Genomic DNA, 16745 nt, shown 5'->3' with positions numbered 1-16745 from the left:
TGGGGTATGGGCTTGGCTTTGCCTGCGGTTTGTACGAGTTTAAGCAGCGCACAATTAGATGAGACGAGGCTGAGAAGGAGAAGTAGAAGTAGAAGTGGAAGGAGAAGTATAAGTAGAAGTAGAAGGAACCGATAAGGGGCAGCACGGCAGCGGCATTAGCCCCATAAGTCAGTCACTCACCCATACACATGCACATACACTGAGGAGAAGTGAACGTGTAATTCGAAGCGCGAGGACTTCCAGGAGTAGGGGCCTCTGCTGGCGTTCTGTGGGAAAATTGGCTGCGTCGACGACGAGTTTAGAGTGGACACAGACGGCAGCAGGTCGCAGCAGCAGAAGGCAGAAGGCAGTGGAGCCCGAGGAAGCACAACAGAGGCACATGAAACACAATTCAAAAACACTTTGACCGGCAAAGTTGCCACACGGAATTTCTTCTTGTGCAACGTCGAGGAGCGAAAGAAAAAGCAGCGAAAGGAGCAAAGTTTCGCACTTTTGTTTTGGCCAACTTTTCTTTGGGATATGTTTTAATAAACTTTCCATCGAGTTCATTAAATTTGATTCAAGTAAATGTGTTTGTCTTTCGGTCAGTACCCTCCTGCTGCTGTTCCTGCTCCTGCTCCAGCTCCAGCTCCTGCTCCTGCTCCACTCTTCCCTGTGTCCCCGGAAGAGAGTGTGCCTTAAACAAGTTGAGACAATTGCGACTGATTGATAGTCAATTAGTGGAAGTGGATGCTGATGCTGATGCCGGTCTCCTTCTCCGTCTCCTTCTCCTTATCCGCCGCACCCCACTGCCACTGTTGCAAGTGGCAAGAGCAACAACTGTTTGTGCATAAATAACCCAAAACAACCAGCAACAACAACCGCCAGACCAAAGTGTCATTAACCTAATTGCCGCAAAAGAAGCTACAGAGGAGCTACAGAGGAGCCCAAGCGGAGAAGCCCAAAAAGGGGAAAAAATCTACGGCCATAAAACAACTTGCAACGTGTTGCAATAAAACCGAATTTGCATAAAGCAGGTAAAACTCAAACCCACAAAATGGTAAAAAAAAAACAAAACAAAACGAATTCTCCCGCTGCCAGTAAATATTTATTTTTTGTTGCAATTGTAAAATACACGAGAAATTCCAATGCAGTGGAGTGTCTGTGTGAATGGGTGTGTGCTTGTGTGGCTTTGTGCGAGTGTGTGCGAGGATTGGTCAAAGACACAAGAGACCTATGCCACTTAAGTCCGGGCCAGGACTTGGGCCGTCTGCCGTCTACCGTCCGCCGTCTGCCGTCTGCAATTTTTCGGCTCTTGCAACTCTTGCTGTGCCTTGCATTCGTCGAGGGCCCCTCTCCACTTGTGGCAGAGCTGGGTTGCATAAAGCAGAGCCGGGCAAATAATACGCGATATTTTCGGCCTCTCCACTGCAGTCCGATAACACCCCAGCCCCGGCCCCGGCCCCTGCCCGACCCGGAGCCGGAGCCCGGAGCCCAGAGCCCGGAGAAGTGTGAATGTTTGTAGTGTGCTCGCCAAATGGTTGAGTGGGGCTCTTTGGTCTGTTTACTGGGACAAAGGAACTGGTAGAGTGCTCGCCGGACAGGCCCATTGAATCGTGCTCTGGCATGGAGACGAACGGAACGGTCGGCGGTGGGCGTTGGGCGGGAGGTGGTGGGCGGTAGGAGACGGGACTCTGAAGGGCCTCTGGGCAATGGAGAGCATTGGACACATTGCATTGAGAGTTCCGGTCATATCGATGGCAGAGGGGCTGGCTACAGACGTGGTTAGCATTTGATAGTTCTGAGAGCGACACTTGAGAGGCCATACATGCATCTGTATAGGGATGTAGGGACAGGTGCTAGAACACGGTTATGAATGTTGCAATTTGGGCCAGCAAATGCCCATTTGGTGAGAGCTGAGAGGTTTATCCAACATCAAATGTGACAAATTCCACATGCATTTCTCAAGTTCTCGAGGGGTTCTCAGGAAACATACGTTGCGGCCACAAAGTGTATATGGAAGGGGAATATGGAATATGTCTTGTATTCCAATGTATAATGTACATGAATATTTCGTCTACTTGCAGGGGCGTAGAACATCACACATCGCTGGACAAGCCGCGACTGCAGGCGAGAACAAAAACTTGAAGGAGTTTACCTTGAGAAAGGAGCACGCGAAGAATTCCATTGCGTCGACGCGGCGACGGCGTTGCTGTTGCTGTTGCTGCCCCTAGCAATTCTTTTGACCACAACAAATCTAGCACGCAAGGTGTTGTAGGAAGGTGCTCCTAGCCTTAAGAGTCTTAAGAGAGCCTTCTCCTTCGCGGCGAACATGAACGAAGAGAACGACGATTACCTGGCCCACGAAGCCGCTGCCATGGCGGATGAGGAAAGGGATGTGGACGGTGGGGACGGGGACGGGGACCTGGACGGAGATGGGGCTGGGCATGGGCATGGCCGCAGCGTCGCAGCTGCTAATAACGAGTCCGTGCTTGGCGGCCAAACAATGCCACAAATTAGTTCGAACGCACAGCTCGAGGGAAACGTTTCGCCAACACCGATACCGACCCAGACAACGACGTCCCGCTTTGATGATAATCTCCAGAATAATAATATTAGCAACAAGCACAGCGGCCACGGCAACATTAACAACAACCACAGCAGCGGCGGCGGTGGCGGCGGCAATCACCAGCAGAACGACTCCAGCCTCGGCGGCCTCGGCAGCCCCCTGAAGAGCCCCAAGCGTAACATCTCGTCCAGCTTCCGGATACAGAATGCCCCCTACGATGAGGACGACGACCTAACGGCCGGCGACTTGCAGCCAGACATCGCCGGTGCATCTGCTGCAGCAGCTGGAAGTGGTCCTGGTGTTGGTGTTGGCAATCGGCACGTACCCGGCACGGACTACTGGCAGCCAAGGAACGGCGGCGGCTCAGTCCACGGCGGTGGAGTCCAGAGTGGTGTCCAGAGCGGCCATCAGAGTCGGGCCCTCAGCCCGAGCTACCTGGACAACATGAGCGAGAACTCGGAGCAACCGCCTGTTGTGCCCCTGGTGCGGTCCAAGTCGCGGCCGGAGATCTCTAGTGCGGCGGCCTCCCGCTACTCCAATCTGTCCTACTGGAAGGCCCGGCGCGTGGTTTTCTACCGCAACGGGGACCCGTTCTTCCCGGGGGTGGAGCTGCGCTACAGACCCGGGCGCGATGTCACGTCGCTGGACAACCTTCTGGACAAGATATCGCCCAAGATGGATCTGCCGCGTGGGGCACGCTATGTCTTCTCCATGGACGGCGACCGGAAGTATCATCTGGACGAGCTGGAGGATGGCGCCTTCTATGTGGTCTCCTCGTTCAAGGCGTTCAAGGTGAGTCCCGACGCCCCCTTGAGTCCCGTGACAGATTCTCATTCTCATATTCTGCATTTTGCATTTTTCATTATTTTGAAGTTTAAGTGAAAGTTTTCACGTCAGCGCAAAAATCAATATAAATTTGAATATTTTGGTATAATTTTATATGGCTGTGCCACGGCTCCCACTCGCTGTGTGTATGTGTGTGTGTGTGTGTGTAATACCTGGCCACATACGTATGTATGTATGTACATAAAACTATATACGAAGTTTTGGCGTTTTTCGCTGCTTCTTTTTTTTGCGGTCAGCTCTCACCCACTCACTCCCCCCCATCGTCGCTCAGGGTAAGGCAGGGTAACGGTCACTTGGCCTAAAAATCCGAGCCAGCGCTTGAGTTTTCTTCTTTGTTTTGGTCCGTCTTCCGTGGAGTGGGAGTGGGAGTTTCCAAGGGGCAGGAGCCACGCGGTTGCCACATTTTTGCATGCAAACACTTTCGCTTTCTCTCCATCCTTTCTTTTGTGTGCTCATTCTTGCCCCATGAGTGTGTGCACTGGTGTGCGTGTGTGTGTGTGTGTGTGTGTGTGTGTGAGAGCCTCTCACTTACATTGTTGGGCTGGATTGTGGGGATTTTAGCCCTAAAAATGTAACAATACCAACAATTAGCTAGAGCCGACGCCAACGCAGGAATTAGGTCTTACGTTGTACGCTCGAATGAGAGTGGGAGTGCCAAAGAAAGAAAGAGAGGGATAGAGAGAGAGGCAGAGTGAGACAGAGAGAGGCAGAGAGAAAGACTGGGCACTAAGAGAGCGGCTCATTTTAAGAGAAACAAGGGAGTGCCCCTGCTGAAGGACTGCCTTTGCCGTGGAAGCCCGATGACAGATCATTTTCGGGAAAGCTTTCACAAAAGTGATCCTTGCTTGATATCCTTTATATCAAAATCAGAGTTTATCTATCCGTACTCTGATTCCTGTGAAGATGAAGTTTTTGTTAACCGGTCTTCTCTTTCCGGAGATACTTTTCGACTTCCCCCCCTCCCCACAATACCTCCACGAGGCAGCTGACAGAGGAGGAATCTGCACAAATCACTCACAGCATGCGGGCACAGCAATCAAGAGTCTGCCCGTCCCACATCCGACATCCTACATGTCCCCAGAACATCTATTGAAAAAGTTTCCACCTTCCGTTTGAGAAACGCGAGCAAAGTGGAATGGGACTGAGACCAGTACCAGGACGGGGACTGCGACGGGCACAAAGAAGTAGCGTGAATTCAAGCAAGTCATAATCGATAACGACCAAAGTCAAAAGCCAGCGCCAGCTATGCGTATAATGCAGTCTGTGAGTGAGCCGGAGTCAAAGAATGCCAGCGCTCAAGACAAGGAGGCGGCAGCCAGCAAAAATCCCCCCATTGCCAGGTCCTCCTTTGAGTTCCAGCTGCACCTCCAGCTTTGACTCCGGCTCCGGCTCCAGCTCCGACTGTGTGTGCCGACCACGGCACTGGGTGCGGGTGCAGGTTCGGGTGCGGCCACGTTTTTAGCTGCAACTCCGGATAAAACCCGCCCGGCAAAGGCAATTCCGCGCCTGGCCTGCGGCAGGCAAACAAAAGCACAGCATGCCACCTCCTGGCTGCCTCCGCTCTCATATGAAATCTAAACTTATGATGAAGGCGACCGTCCGACCTCCTGCAGAGCCGGCGGCACTCTCACCCGCTCTTGCATTCCCCAAGCCCCGCTTTGAGCAGTGTACAAAAGGCAACAAAGAACAATAGGGGGAGCAGGAGCAGGAGCGCCAGAGCCAGAGCTAGAGCCAGAGCCAGAGCCAGGCACATAGTACCATAGTATACTCGTATATACACATCAAATGGGAAAATGCATAGAAAATCACCCGCCACTTCGGGCTCTCTCACGCGAAAAAGGCCAATTTGGAAACTTGTGGCGTTTCACTTAGGGAAATTAAAAATGTATGCAAAAACGGAGAGAGAAAAGTGCGCAGAAGTTCACCCTGAAACGGCTTGGAGAGCTAGCTAATAATATAAATTAATTTCGCGGCCCAGCCACACCACACCACACTAAAAACTGTTTACAAAATCATTTATGATAATTTATTCATCAATCCCGGCTCGGCCCGCCCCGGACCGGCCCGGCCCGGCACGCGGTACGACTCTCGCCGAGCCAGCCCAAAATTTGAATGATTTTGGGTGCAGCAAATTGCATTAACCTTGTCAAGCAGCGGCAAATAATTGCACTGGTAGCGTGGCACACTGAGTAGGTGGTTCGTGCTCGCGGCTTGCAATCAAAAATTTTGAGCTTCTGGCCATGCAAAGGTCGCCGAACAGTGGAGTGCGTAGTAGAGGGAGTAGACATCGTATGAGAAAGGCTAATCCGATCGAAAAAACAAACAAAAAACATTACAGTAGATCCCTACATGGAATGGAATGTTGTTAAGAAATTGTTCGACGTTCCAACAGATCATTAAAGTCATAATCACGAAATACTCTAATGAAAAAAGTAACATATAGGAGGAGTAAATGTTTCTTTGGGGTTTTGGATCATCTTCAATCTTCTATCACTCTCTAGAATTGTTTTAATGTTGGCCAATGCAATTTGTAAATTTCTTTGATGACCTCAAATAAAATTCCATTTAGATGCGGCAACTGACCAATTTACCTTTAGACTGAGATATATATCATGTAATTTAGCTGCAACTGCTATGAATTGGCCCGAATTGGCCCGACCTGGCCGACAATGCCACTGTGCCATAAATACGCCTTAGAGGTGCAGCACGCCAATTATGAATGATGGCCACCGCTGCACCCCGAAAAAATGCTGGCCAAGAAAACGGACACGGACACGGACATGGACACGCAGAGCTGTTGGCTCTCCCATCCAGGGCTGGGTCGGTCAGAACCACAGCCCGTAAAGAAATTAAGATTTTTGGCACAAACGTGAGCGGCATGCCAAGAAAAGTAAAACCAAGAAGCCGAGAAGCCGAGACCAAGAAGAACAAAGGCACGCAAGGTCGGCAGCGTTGTAATTAACTGCATATAAAATGCGGGTCGGTCAGGCAGGTGCAGGGGCAGGGGCAGAGGCAGGGGGCCTAGGGAGGGAGAGAGTGACCAGATTTCACGTCAATTATTTCCCCGCTTCGTGGCTGAGCAAAAGCAGGCGCCCAGCGCGCTGGGGAGGCGGCAAACTTATGGCCAAACAAGCTGCAGTGACATGTGAACAAGATTAAACCCAACAGACCCATACGGCACACCCTGGCATCCACACCTCGCCACAACCGGGCCAAAACTTCAGAACTCGCCTTTGGGCTATAAAGCGTTTGATAAATTTCGCTGCCATTTACGTGTTGCACGCGCCAGGGATGTGAAATGTGGATGAACCGGCAAGGGGCGGGGGAGGAGAGCCACGGCTGGATAGAGGCTGGTTGGCCGGTTGGCCGGTTGGCGTTGGCGTTGGCTGACTCTGCGCGGGCGGAAGGACGGAAGGGCGGAAGGGCGGAAGGGCTGAATGGCTGAAGGCAGAGGCAGCTGTCTCCGTTGACTGCACCTGACGACATAAATTGCGCATTTGCGTGTTCGTGATCCTTTTCACTTACAACGCCACGACAAAATCTCAGTTGCCTGCCCCTCTGCCTTCAATCCAGCTCCCCATCGTCCTTCGAGCGTTCACTTTCATAAAAGGTGCAGGCCATGCGTATGCGTAACATGTGCATGTGTGTGCATATGTGTGTTTCTGGCATGTCTTCTTCCCAACTACGAGAACAGTTTGTACCCATTGTATTTGAATATTTCCACTGATCCAACTGTTGTGGATATGAATGATCTGAAGAGACCTTGGCATTGCTCTCAATCCCTGATGTCCCAAATGCTCTTCTACTTAGTTATCCATGAGATACCATCCTCATAAAGATAGGATTACGTAGGCAGAAGTCCATCCAGCCCCATAGTCCATCATATCCCACTCTCGAGAGCTCCTCTTGTTTGCTGCTGCTGCTGCAATGATTTTTTAATTGCTCGACACAAATATAAACAGAGACTGGCCATTTTTTCGCGTCTGACTCATAGCTGGGATATGCCCGTGTACGAGTATTCCTCTCTTTCGGCTCCATTGTGAGTGGGCTGATTTTAATGATTTTCTGACTACGTCATCAGAGAGCCATGCTTGATTTACATTTTTGAGTTGAGTTGAGTTGTCTGTCGTTGTCGCTGTGCCTCCCGATCCCTTCCCACTGCATTAAGTGTGCTGATTGAATTGACAGTTGGTACACGTAACTTCTGCAGCGGCAGGACCTGTATCACGAGCACCGGGAGCACCAGGAGCGGAGGCAATGGTCACGAGATTTTTACCGTTTAATTGCCGCCTTTCATCGCATCCTTAATTCGTTGTCCAGAATTGCTTTTGTTTCTTTCTTTTTTTTGCCGTAATGTTGTTTGCCAATCAGGTCGTATGAAAAGGCCCCGAAATAATTGGTTCGGTCTGTGGCCGTCGATAGATTCGATTTCTGAAAAATTGTATTACTTTAATTAAATGGCTTTCTGGCTATAAAACAATGAGCAATTTGTGTCGGGCCTCCGAGATAAATGGAAGTCAAGCTCAGCTCCCAAAATGGTTCGAAATATACATTTGATTTATTCATTCTCGTTCACAATTGTACCTTGAACCGTATACAATACCTATTTGATCTAGCTCTTGTAATTTAAAACCGATACTGCAACTTGACGCCATTTAGCATTTCTCGTAAACCAAATTTAAATACGAATTCACTGCATTAAAGTGCTGCACTCTCTAAAGCATTAAAGTGTTTAATAACTTGTAAATTAATCTTAACTCAAGGCCTCGTAGCTATAGCGAATATTTTACAGTGCAGCCGAGCCGAATAAAAATAAATAAATTATTTTTAAATCATGGAAATATATTAAAAATACGAGAGCTGGAGGCTTGAAAATATTTTGATGTTTGATGAGGAGTACCAGTGGAAGGACAGCAGCTTTTAAGAGGCCAAAAGTAATCTTAAAGGAATGCTTAGCGTCTAATTGAAATCTTAGCAGCTTGAGATATGGCCATGACTGTATATATAGACTCGGATCTTGATTAAGAATATTTTTGGGGTTGTCTGCTGGGCTCTGCAAACATCTTGGAAAAATCCTTTTAATGTCTGCATGGATGTTTTGTTTTGAGCTAGCATATTAATAATCATATGTGTGTTCATCTGTCTGTCTCTGTATATTTGTGGGCTCGAACACGAACACGTCCGTATCCTCAAGGCGTTTTGCAATTATGGCAAAAGCCACAACTGCGACAAGAACAACAGGGCGTCAAGAGATTCTGCTTACGTAGACGCCTATTAATATTACGCATACGGCGTGTTGCAGGCGCACTGGCTCGGAAAATGTGACCCAGACCACCATTGTCTTCGGGTGCTCTTGTTTTCCTTCTGGCACTGCACACAATTAGGGGCGTTCGTGTGCCTCAAGAGCGGAGCGCGGCGAGGCAAAGGATTGCCCCTCCTCAATTGAGGGAAGGATTTCGTTAGGGGCATTAATAAAGCACTTTAATAAATTAGTCCAACCGAAGCACTTAAGCGTCTTATCAAATCAGAACAGATGCATACCACGGCTTAACGCACACAGCAGCAGCACTTCTGCATATGCAATCTCGTACACATGGCATTAATTTATATACGAATATTCACTCGATATTCATGCTGGTTGACATTTAAATTTGCCTGCCGCTGTTGCCACGGTACGGCCATTGAAATGGCATTAGCGGTGCCGTATGGCCGCATTGCCGATGGCCGATGGGAGATGGTAGATGGCAGATGGGTGTTGTGGGAGACAACCGCATGCGAGAATTCCAATGAAAATATGTAGGTGTTGAAACTCGAAAAACATCCCCGAACTATAATAACAATTATTGAAAACAATGAAACACAAATGAAAAACAATATTAACAACCCAGTCCACCGCAAAAGGCTGGTCCAACAATGGGCTAATTCCCCATTAAAGTTGTCAAATTATCTCTTTATTTTATAAAAAGGTTTCGAGTATCAACGCGAGCGCGTGAGCCGGGGGTTGGCGCACGAGCAAGGCAATGAAATAATAATAAATTAATGAACCTTTTGGCTCTAAATTCTTCTGAATTTTGAAATTTCTATTTAATACTTTTTCTGATAATATTTCAAAAATTCTTTGAAAAATTTTATTTAAATGCAAAGAAAATTTTAAATTAGTTTTTTAATATTTTTTAAATGGGAATCAAAAGAAACAAATCTGAACGTTGTTGATTACGTCTGATACTGCATCAATATCGTGCACTTTGAAGTCTTTTGATAAATATATAATGAGATAATACCGAGATTTTCCTGGAAAATTTCCTGCTCCACGTGAGCATCTCCGTTAACCAATTTTACGGTTTTCTTTGTAATCTCTGAAATATTGTTGTATCGAATAAAAGTAAGATATAATTATTTTTGGTTTATTGCTGCCAATATGCCCCCATTGTTACACCGGGGGAGCCAGCCACCCCCCCATTACACTGCAAGGACATTCCGGGAGCTCTGTTTTCCTGTCACCCAACCACCACAAAGAGCGCCAGCAGAGCAGGACCGGCGAGCCTCGCAGCATTTTTCTGTATAAACATGACAATTTAAAACGCATTACAGTGCGGCAATTAATTAAACTGTCATTGGTTTGCAAGACTCTGAATCGTTTCGCCGCTCGGCGGAGTCAAAATGCTTTCCCAGCCTGAAGGTGGCTTTCACCGAAGTTTATATATCCTTGAAGCTCGATCTATAGCATCTATCCGCTCAAGTATTGCGAATTTTGATCACCCGATTTGTGTTTTATTTTGTTCCTTGTCAAAAGTCCAAGTTGAAAAAGCTAAGATCTTTTCCTGTAGAGACTTTTCTTTGACCTATGTACTCGCTTATGATATAGTAGTCCGATCAGGCCGATTTCGACTAAGAGTAGGAATATATATGCTGAGTCTTTGCTAATCTTATCGGGATATATGTGTTCAAAAATACATGCGGTTTATGCTACAAACAGCTGAGCAAATGGGAAATACCCTGTAAGGGTAGAAAAAAAAACAATACAAGTTCAAGCACAGGCCCACGGGCACACGTACACAAATATTGCATTAAAAGCCAGTCGGGGAGCTGGCGGAGTTCTGGCTGGGTGGCTGGTTGGCGGGATGGCGGGATGGCTGGATGGCTGGGTTGACTGGCAACAGTAAAGCATTGCGCAAATTTATTGAATTGTAAAAAGAACATATATCAGCGTTTTTAATTGCATCACCAGAAACAACAGAGAGCGCTGCAACAACAAGGAGACGGGTTCAGCAAATAGCCAAGGACAGTATTAAACTGCTGTCGATAGGAAAGGCTATGACGCTTCGATAAAGATATGACCGCGACTCAAGAGGGCCAAGTATACAATATCGGTTTGAGTTTCGGTTGACCCTATCATATCCAATAATTTGACTGAATTGGAGCTTCATCTGTCCTTTGAGACCGCAGCGTTACGCTTCCTTCCGCCTGTTACATAAGCCCGCTCGAGTGCAAGATACCCTTGTGCCTGTTTGAGTGCCGGGTAGGAAAACTATAAAACTTTATTGACTGAGAGCTACATAAAAAGGGTTGGAACTTATTTGCTTTCCTCGCCAGCGCGTAGTGGAAGTGGAAACTGACATTAGAATTTCCAATTTAAATCATCAGCGAGCAGCAGAAATTTTCCATTTCCCCGCACTAAAATTGCTTCTGAAGAGTTCCTTCCTTTTGCCTGCCAACTGGGACCATAAAAGGGAAACGAGTTTTTGTTTTGTTTAAAATGAGTAATAATAATTTTAGTTGCATTTTACTACTTCCAGCCATAAACAAACATTAAAAAATATTAACTTAATCAAAAGAAAACAAACGGCGGGCAATCGGGGGACTCAGAAGTTTTTGGCTCCATGGAAGCCAATTTATGCTGGAGCAGGAGCAGGAGCAGGAGTTGCCAAAATCCCAGCCGCTGCCTGGTAGAAAAACTTAAACCAGAGCCAAATGACAGTAATTAGAATTTGAAGGTTCTTTTTTGGGCTCTGTTTGGCTACACGGCACTGGGCGCTGCCAAAAAAGCAGCAGGCCAACGCCAACTGGCAGCAATTGTAATAAATGACAACAAATTTCCTCAGCCAAGGAGCGCTTCTAAACTGTTTGTCCGAAAGGAGGCAGAGAATAAATAAATTATTTACAGCCAGGCACCTCCTCGCTTAACCGCTACCTCAGTTCGGTTGGGTTTTTGTTTGGTTTGGGCCTGGTTGGGCTGGGTCTGGCTGGGCCTGGTTGGGCCTGGCTGGGTATGGAATGCAATGGCTCCTCCTGCTTTCGTCACATTTTCATAATTCTCTGGCTGACGCTGACGTCAGGGAGAGAGTCGGTTTAAACTATGCAAAACAACTCAATTCTCCGTACTGTACCGGAGTGCTGGTGCTGTAAAGCAGGCAGGCAGGCAGACATTCCTGTCGCCCCCAAAGCGCACAGGGCAATAAAACACAGGCCTCCGAGGGCCTTCCGAGGGGAATGTCTTCGTCTTCAACTTGAATTGATGGCGCTGACTACAAATTCGACTGGTGTATGCCATATTGTGTGCATGCCATCGGTGGCTTTGTCCTGTCTCTGTCTCTGCCGATGTCGCTGTGTCTGTGCCTGTCCGTTGTTCCGCTAATGGTGAAAGTTGTCAAGCGGCTCAAGTGTAAAGTGGAAGTCGGCGGGAAGAGGCGGGCAAACTTCCGTTCTTTCTCCCTTACACAACAACTTTCACTTGAAGAAAGCCCGGCCGGGTCCGGCAGCACAGGGGAACTAGCTTGTAGTTAACCTGATAAAAAAATAGTAGGGTAAGCATTGTTCTGGAAACTTGGGTTATCCTGCCTCTGGGAAACATGATAAAAATTGGCAATTTTAAAATTTTAAATTAAAAAAACCAAAAAAAATGGGGAAAAACAGAAAAATATCGCTGAATGATGCTGATTTAATAGACAGAATTCAGCAGAGATCCCAGAGAGAGAGAGAGAGAGAGAGATCGAGTCCCAGCGAGAGTTGAATGTAGTACATTTTTACGATCAGCTTTTAGGCCTCTGTGTACTTCTTGTCCTTTGGATATTCCTTTTCCCGTTTGCCCCAAGAAACACCACCTGCAGACTAAGCCACCAAAAAGTGTTTATCTTCCATTGTGAATGGCACACGTCTTCAAACATATTGAAAACTTTTTAGAATTTGCAAACAGTTGTCCCGCGCTGTCAACCGCAGCAGCAGAGTGTACCCCCGCGCCGTGCCGTGCCCCCACTCAAGGCAGAAGAGGAAGAGGAAGCCAGCCAGCCAGGGGTACGAGTAGAAGGAGAAGTAGAACTAGAAGAGTGAGCTGGTCACGTCGTCGTCGTCGTCGTCGTTGTCGTTGTCGGTGCCGTTGATGTCGTCTAAAACTTATGAGTTTTGAAATGAAAACTGGTACAAACGGAAATGCAATTGAAACGTCGCCATTGTTGTTGTTGTTGTTGTTGTGGTTTGTTGTTGTTGGAGCTGTTGTTGATGGCCTGACATGGCTCTGGAGAGTGTTCGAGTGTGTGAGTGACTTTTGTATGAAGTTTTTGCGCTAAGCTATTTGAAAATGCCATTAGACCATGCCACACATACAGGCCCAATGTGTCAAGACGTTCACCATTCACTCTCCTCTGTCTATGCCACATGCCCCATGTCTCCATGTCCCCATGCCCCCCTCTCCCTTTTTATTTCAGTTTATGTATGCGCTGCAATATTTTGCGTCATACTCGTATTGTGTGCTGACTGCGGCTTGGCGCGCTTGACGAAACTTTTCAGCGGCACTGTAGGCACAGTTTGGTGTTTAGCAGCGGATAATGCGGTTACAGAGAGCTCCACTCTGGAAGGCTCTCCGCTCTTCTCTGCACTTCCCTGCTCCTCTGAAGGAAGGCCAAATATCCGCAGCCCACAAGATTTAATTTCCGAGAATATTTCCTTGAGCATATGATTTATATACGATTTACGAGAGTGTAAATTCATACATGTTTTTTTCTTGTGAGAGTGAAATTAATTATATCAACTGTGATAAATTCTTTTTGGTTTACGGCCTACAGGCGAAATATTTCAATTACAGCCAAAATATAATAAAGACCAAATCGTCCAAAAAAAGAGTCGAAACCTTGGCGCATAAATAAGCCCGAAAATTGTCACGTGCTCTAAATTCATTTATTTCCCCCAGTGAAGCTCTCAATCAGAGTCAAGGCGTGTTGTGCCAAAAATAAACCCAAAATAGAGTCCAAACTGGGCTAAGTAGCCAGCCGGAACACCTGTACCTGGCTGTAAGCGGGTGCGTGAGTGAGTGTAGTTATCGTACTCGGTCGGGTTCGTAATAGTAATCGAATTCGATGTACGCCGAATCGACCACAACGGAGATGACGACTTATCCGGCGCGAGAGCCGCCGGAGAAGGCCACCTTGCGTGATTTCTGGGCCAAGGAGTCGGCCGTGAATGCATTCCTTCAGACCTCACACGTAAATATCCATACGTATTCGATCAATTTCAGATCAAATCGTTTTTGTTGTTTTTTTTTAAGTGCAGAATTGTGCAGAGTGCGAAGGGGGGATTTGGGAAAACTATTAAAAATGTCAACATTTTCTTCTACCTACCCCTAAAGCCATACAAAATGTAATTCACACAATCCACATAAAACACTGAACGGCAAAAAATAACCAACTAACACACTTTTTACAAATGTTTGTAAAAAATGTACATGTGAAAGCATCCAATATTCATTTAATACAAATATTTTTAAAGTACAGGGGTATATTGTACTTGTAATAAACGTTTTCGTTTCATTCTGGCTTTACGTTTCATTCGCAAAATGTTGCAAAATTTACGAAAAAGTCAAATTTTGAACAAACATTTTGTTTTATTTAAATAACAATTACGTAGCTCTATATTCACCGAAAAATGTGACAAAAATCGAACAGAGATATAAGCCCAAATATGACCCGACAGTTTGTTACCAAAAAAAGAAGACATTTTTTGGGTTTTTAAAAACCTTTCCAGTTTTTTGTTGTATAAGTCCAATAAAAGCTGAAAAATATACCGCTCGTCGAGATCAGGCCCGTTTTCCGTGATATTTTTTAAATAGTCAAAATTTTTGTAAATTCTTTGAGGAGAAACTTTTTTAAAGGAGATAATAATACTGGAAAAAGTGACTAAAAATATTTTAAAATAACGAAAAAGTCTAATAGGTATTCACATCCAAGCTTATGAAATAAATAAATAAATATAAAAACAATATCTGGACAAAGCATATGGAAATCGGCTCAAAATGCCTTTAAATGTTTTTTGGCATGGTGGACTTTTGGCATGGCGGAACAGGCCATATAAGCATTTAAAACCAAGTCGTAATAGTCATAACAGCCAGCCCGTCTCCACGGATGCGCAGATCTCAGAGAAGTAAGAGTTAGTGGCAGAATCTTGTTCGATTTTTCCATACGAGTATATTTAGTAAACATATCAAATTATTATATTATATATATATTTTTTATTACTACTCGTATTATGCTATAATCGAATCATAATTATTATTATAGCCGGAATGAAGAGTGGCCTGCTCTTTCCCATGCGATCTCAACAGTTAGGTACATTTGATAACATTTTTGGGGCTATGATTTGACTTAGCTTAGAATTATATGGTATTAGTGGAATTCAGCAAGTGAATGAAAGCTTAGTTCGTCTAGTGTCTCTGCACACAGTTGTGTTCGACAGTGTATGCGAAGATGATTGCGAATTTCCTCTGTCAGAGTGTCTCTGCTGTGGTACTTCTCTTGAATTTTAAGTGCACTGATTAAGTGCATAAGTGATTTAAATGCTGGGGGAATTTTCATCTGAAGTCATAAATTGAATATGTTTCAACTTTGGCTGTGACTGGGATTCAGTAACGGGCTCGGCAATGGCAATGGCAATGGGCTGGTGGGTTGGTGACGGTGCCATGCCATGCGTTTGCTTTTGCTTTTGTTGCCTGGCCTGGCCTGGCCTTGCCTGGCTGGGAATTGCTTAAAATTTTGCTGGCGTACTCAAAAAACTTTTCAGTTATAATTTATCAGATTTTCGGGCTCCGACATTTTACAACAATTATGCATAGTTATGCGCACTGCTACAGATAGTTTCCTTTTCCATTTTTGATTGTTCTATGCGTACGCGTGTGTGTGTGTGTGCTTGTGCGTATACGTAATCTTTGACCGGAAAGAAAGGCGAGTCCAGTTTTTGGCTGCGAGTGAGTGTGCAATTGCAATTGACTGACATGATTTTAATTTCAAGATGGCCCAAAAATTGAATAAATGAATTCAAGAAATCTTGATTTTTATGCTCAACGAATTGACAAGTTCCGCTTACGTCAGGAATCAGGTGTGCAACAGGAGCTGGGGCGACAGCCACATCCACAACCTGAGCAAGAAAAAGCCATTCGGATGGTTTGGTTAACAAATTTGCATTTACAAGTTTTTCCAGCTAATAAAAATTTCATATTCATCTTATGCTCAAAAGCCAGGACCAGAGTATGAGCCTCGAACTCGAATCTGAGCTGGGGGAGGTAAGCCGGAAAACGGAAGTCAAATAATTCCGACACGTATGTCCACGCCACTTTGAGAGTAGAGCGCATACAAAACGAAAGAAAGAAATATGACTCTGTGCGGAATATTTATGCGAGAACAGAACTCCTCTGCGAACCCACACAGATACCCGCACTCACACAGTGACACATTCCGGGGGGCGCAAGGCAAAATATTCGAAACTTTGCATATGCATGAGGGGCAAAGGAGAGGGGAGGAGAGGATAGGGGAGGAGAGAGGCTTCTGGGGGGCTATAGTGTGGCGCATTACATTTGTAAAATCTGGCACACGAATGCAATAAATCACAACACAGCACAAAATACCCCCACCAGCACACACACACACCCATACCCCATACCCATACCCCTACCCATACGCCACACTAATACACACTCTAACACATACATATATGTACGCATGCATACAATGGCATTATTATTAGTAATGCAGGCGCGTCCTTCCGCACCTCCCTGCCGCCCCCAGACTCTAAGAACTCGGAGAAATTATTAGGGTCACATGTGTAAAAGGATATTTCCTTATTAACTCTCACACACAGCCGCACAGTCACACAGTAAATATGTATCCATGTGCTGGCGAGTGAAATATGTTGGCATTCTGCCCGCCCGGCACAGCAAAATTATTATTATGGCGTCAAATAATGAGGCAAAAAGTGTCAAATTTGCATGCAAAATATGTGTAGATGGCATTTACAATATTCCATCTTTGTATATTATTTTCGATGGCATGCAAATGCACCAAATTAATTGCATTGCATGCAGCGGTGCAAA

General features: G+C 45.9%; 1 protein-coding gene across 1 annotated transcript in view; it reads left to right on the top strand.

Annotated features, from left to right (window-relative positions):
• Positions 1-304: 304 nt before the first annotated feature.
• Positions 305-16745, top strand: part of DCX-EMAP (Doublecortin-domain-containing echinoderm-microtubule-associated protein) — a 38830-nt gene continuing 22389 nt past the window's right edge. The window contains exons 1-2 of the mRNA XM_001353158.4: positions 305-1016; positions 2067-3340. Coding sequence (XP_001353194.3) covers positions 2312-3340 — 1029 coding nt within the window. The 5' untranslated portion in view covers positions 305-1016; positions 2067-2311. The remainder of the gene's footprint in view (positions 1017-2066; positions 3341-16745) is intronic.

The sequence above is a fragment of the Drosophila pseudoobscura genome, chromosome X, assembly GCF_009870125.1.
Source record: "Drosophila pseudoobscura strain MV-25-SWS-2005 chromosome X, UCI_Dpse_MV25, whole genome shotgun sequence".
NCBI lineage: Eukaryota > Metazoa > Arthropoda > Insecta > Diptera > Drosophilidae > Drosophila > Drosophila pseudoobscura.
This window is presented reverse-complemented; position numbering and strand designations above follow the sequence as displayed.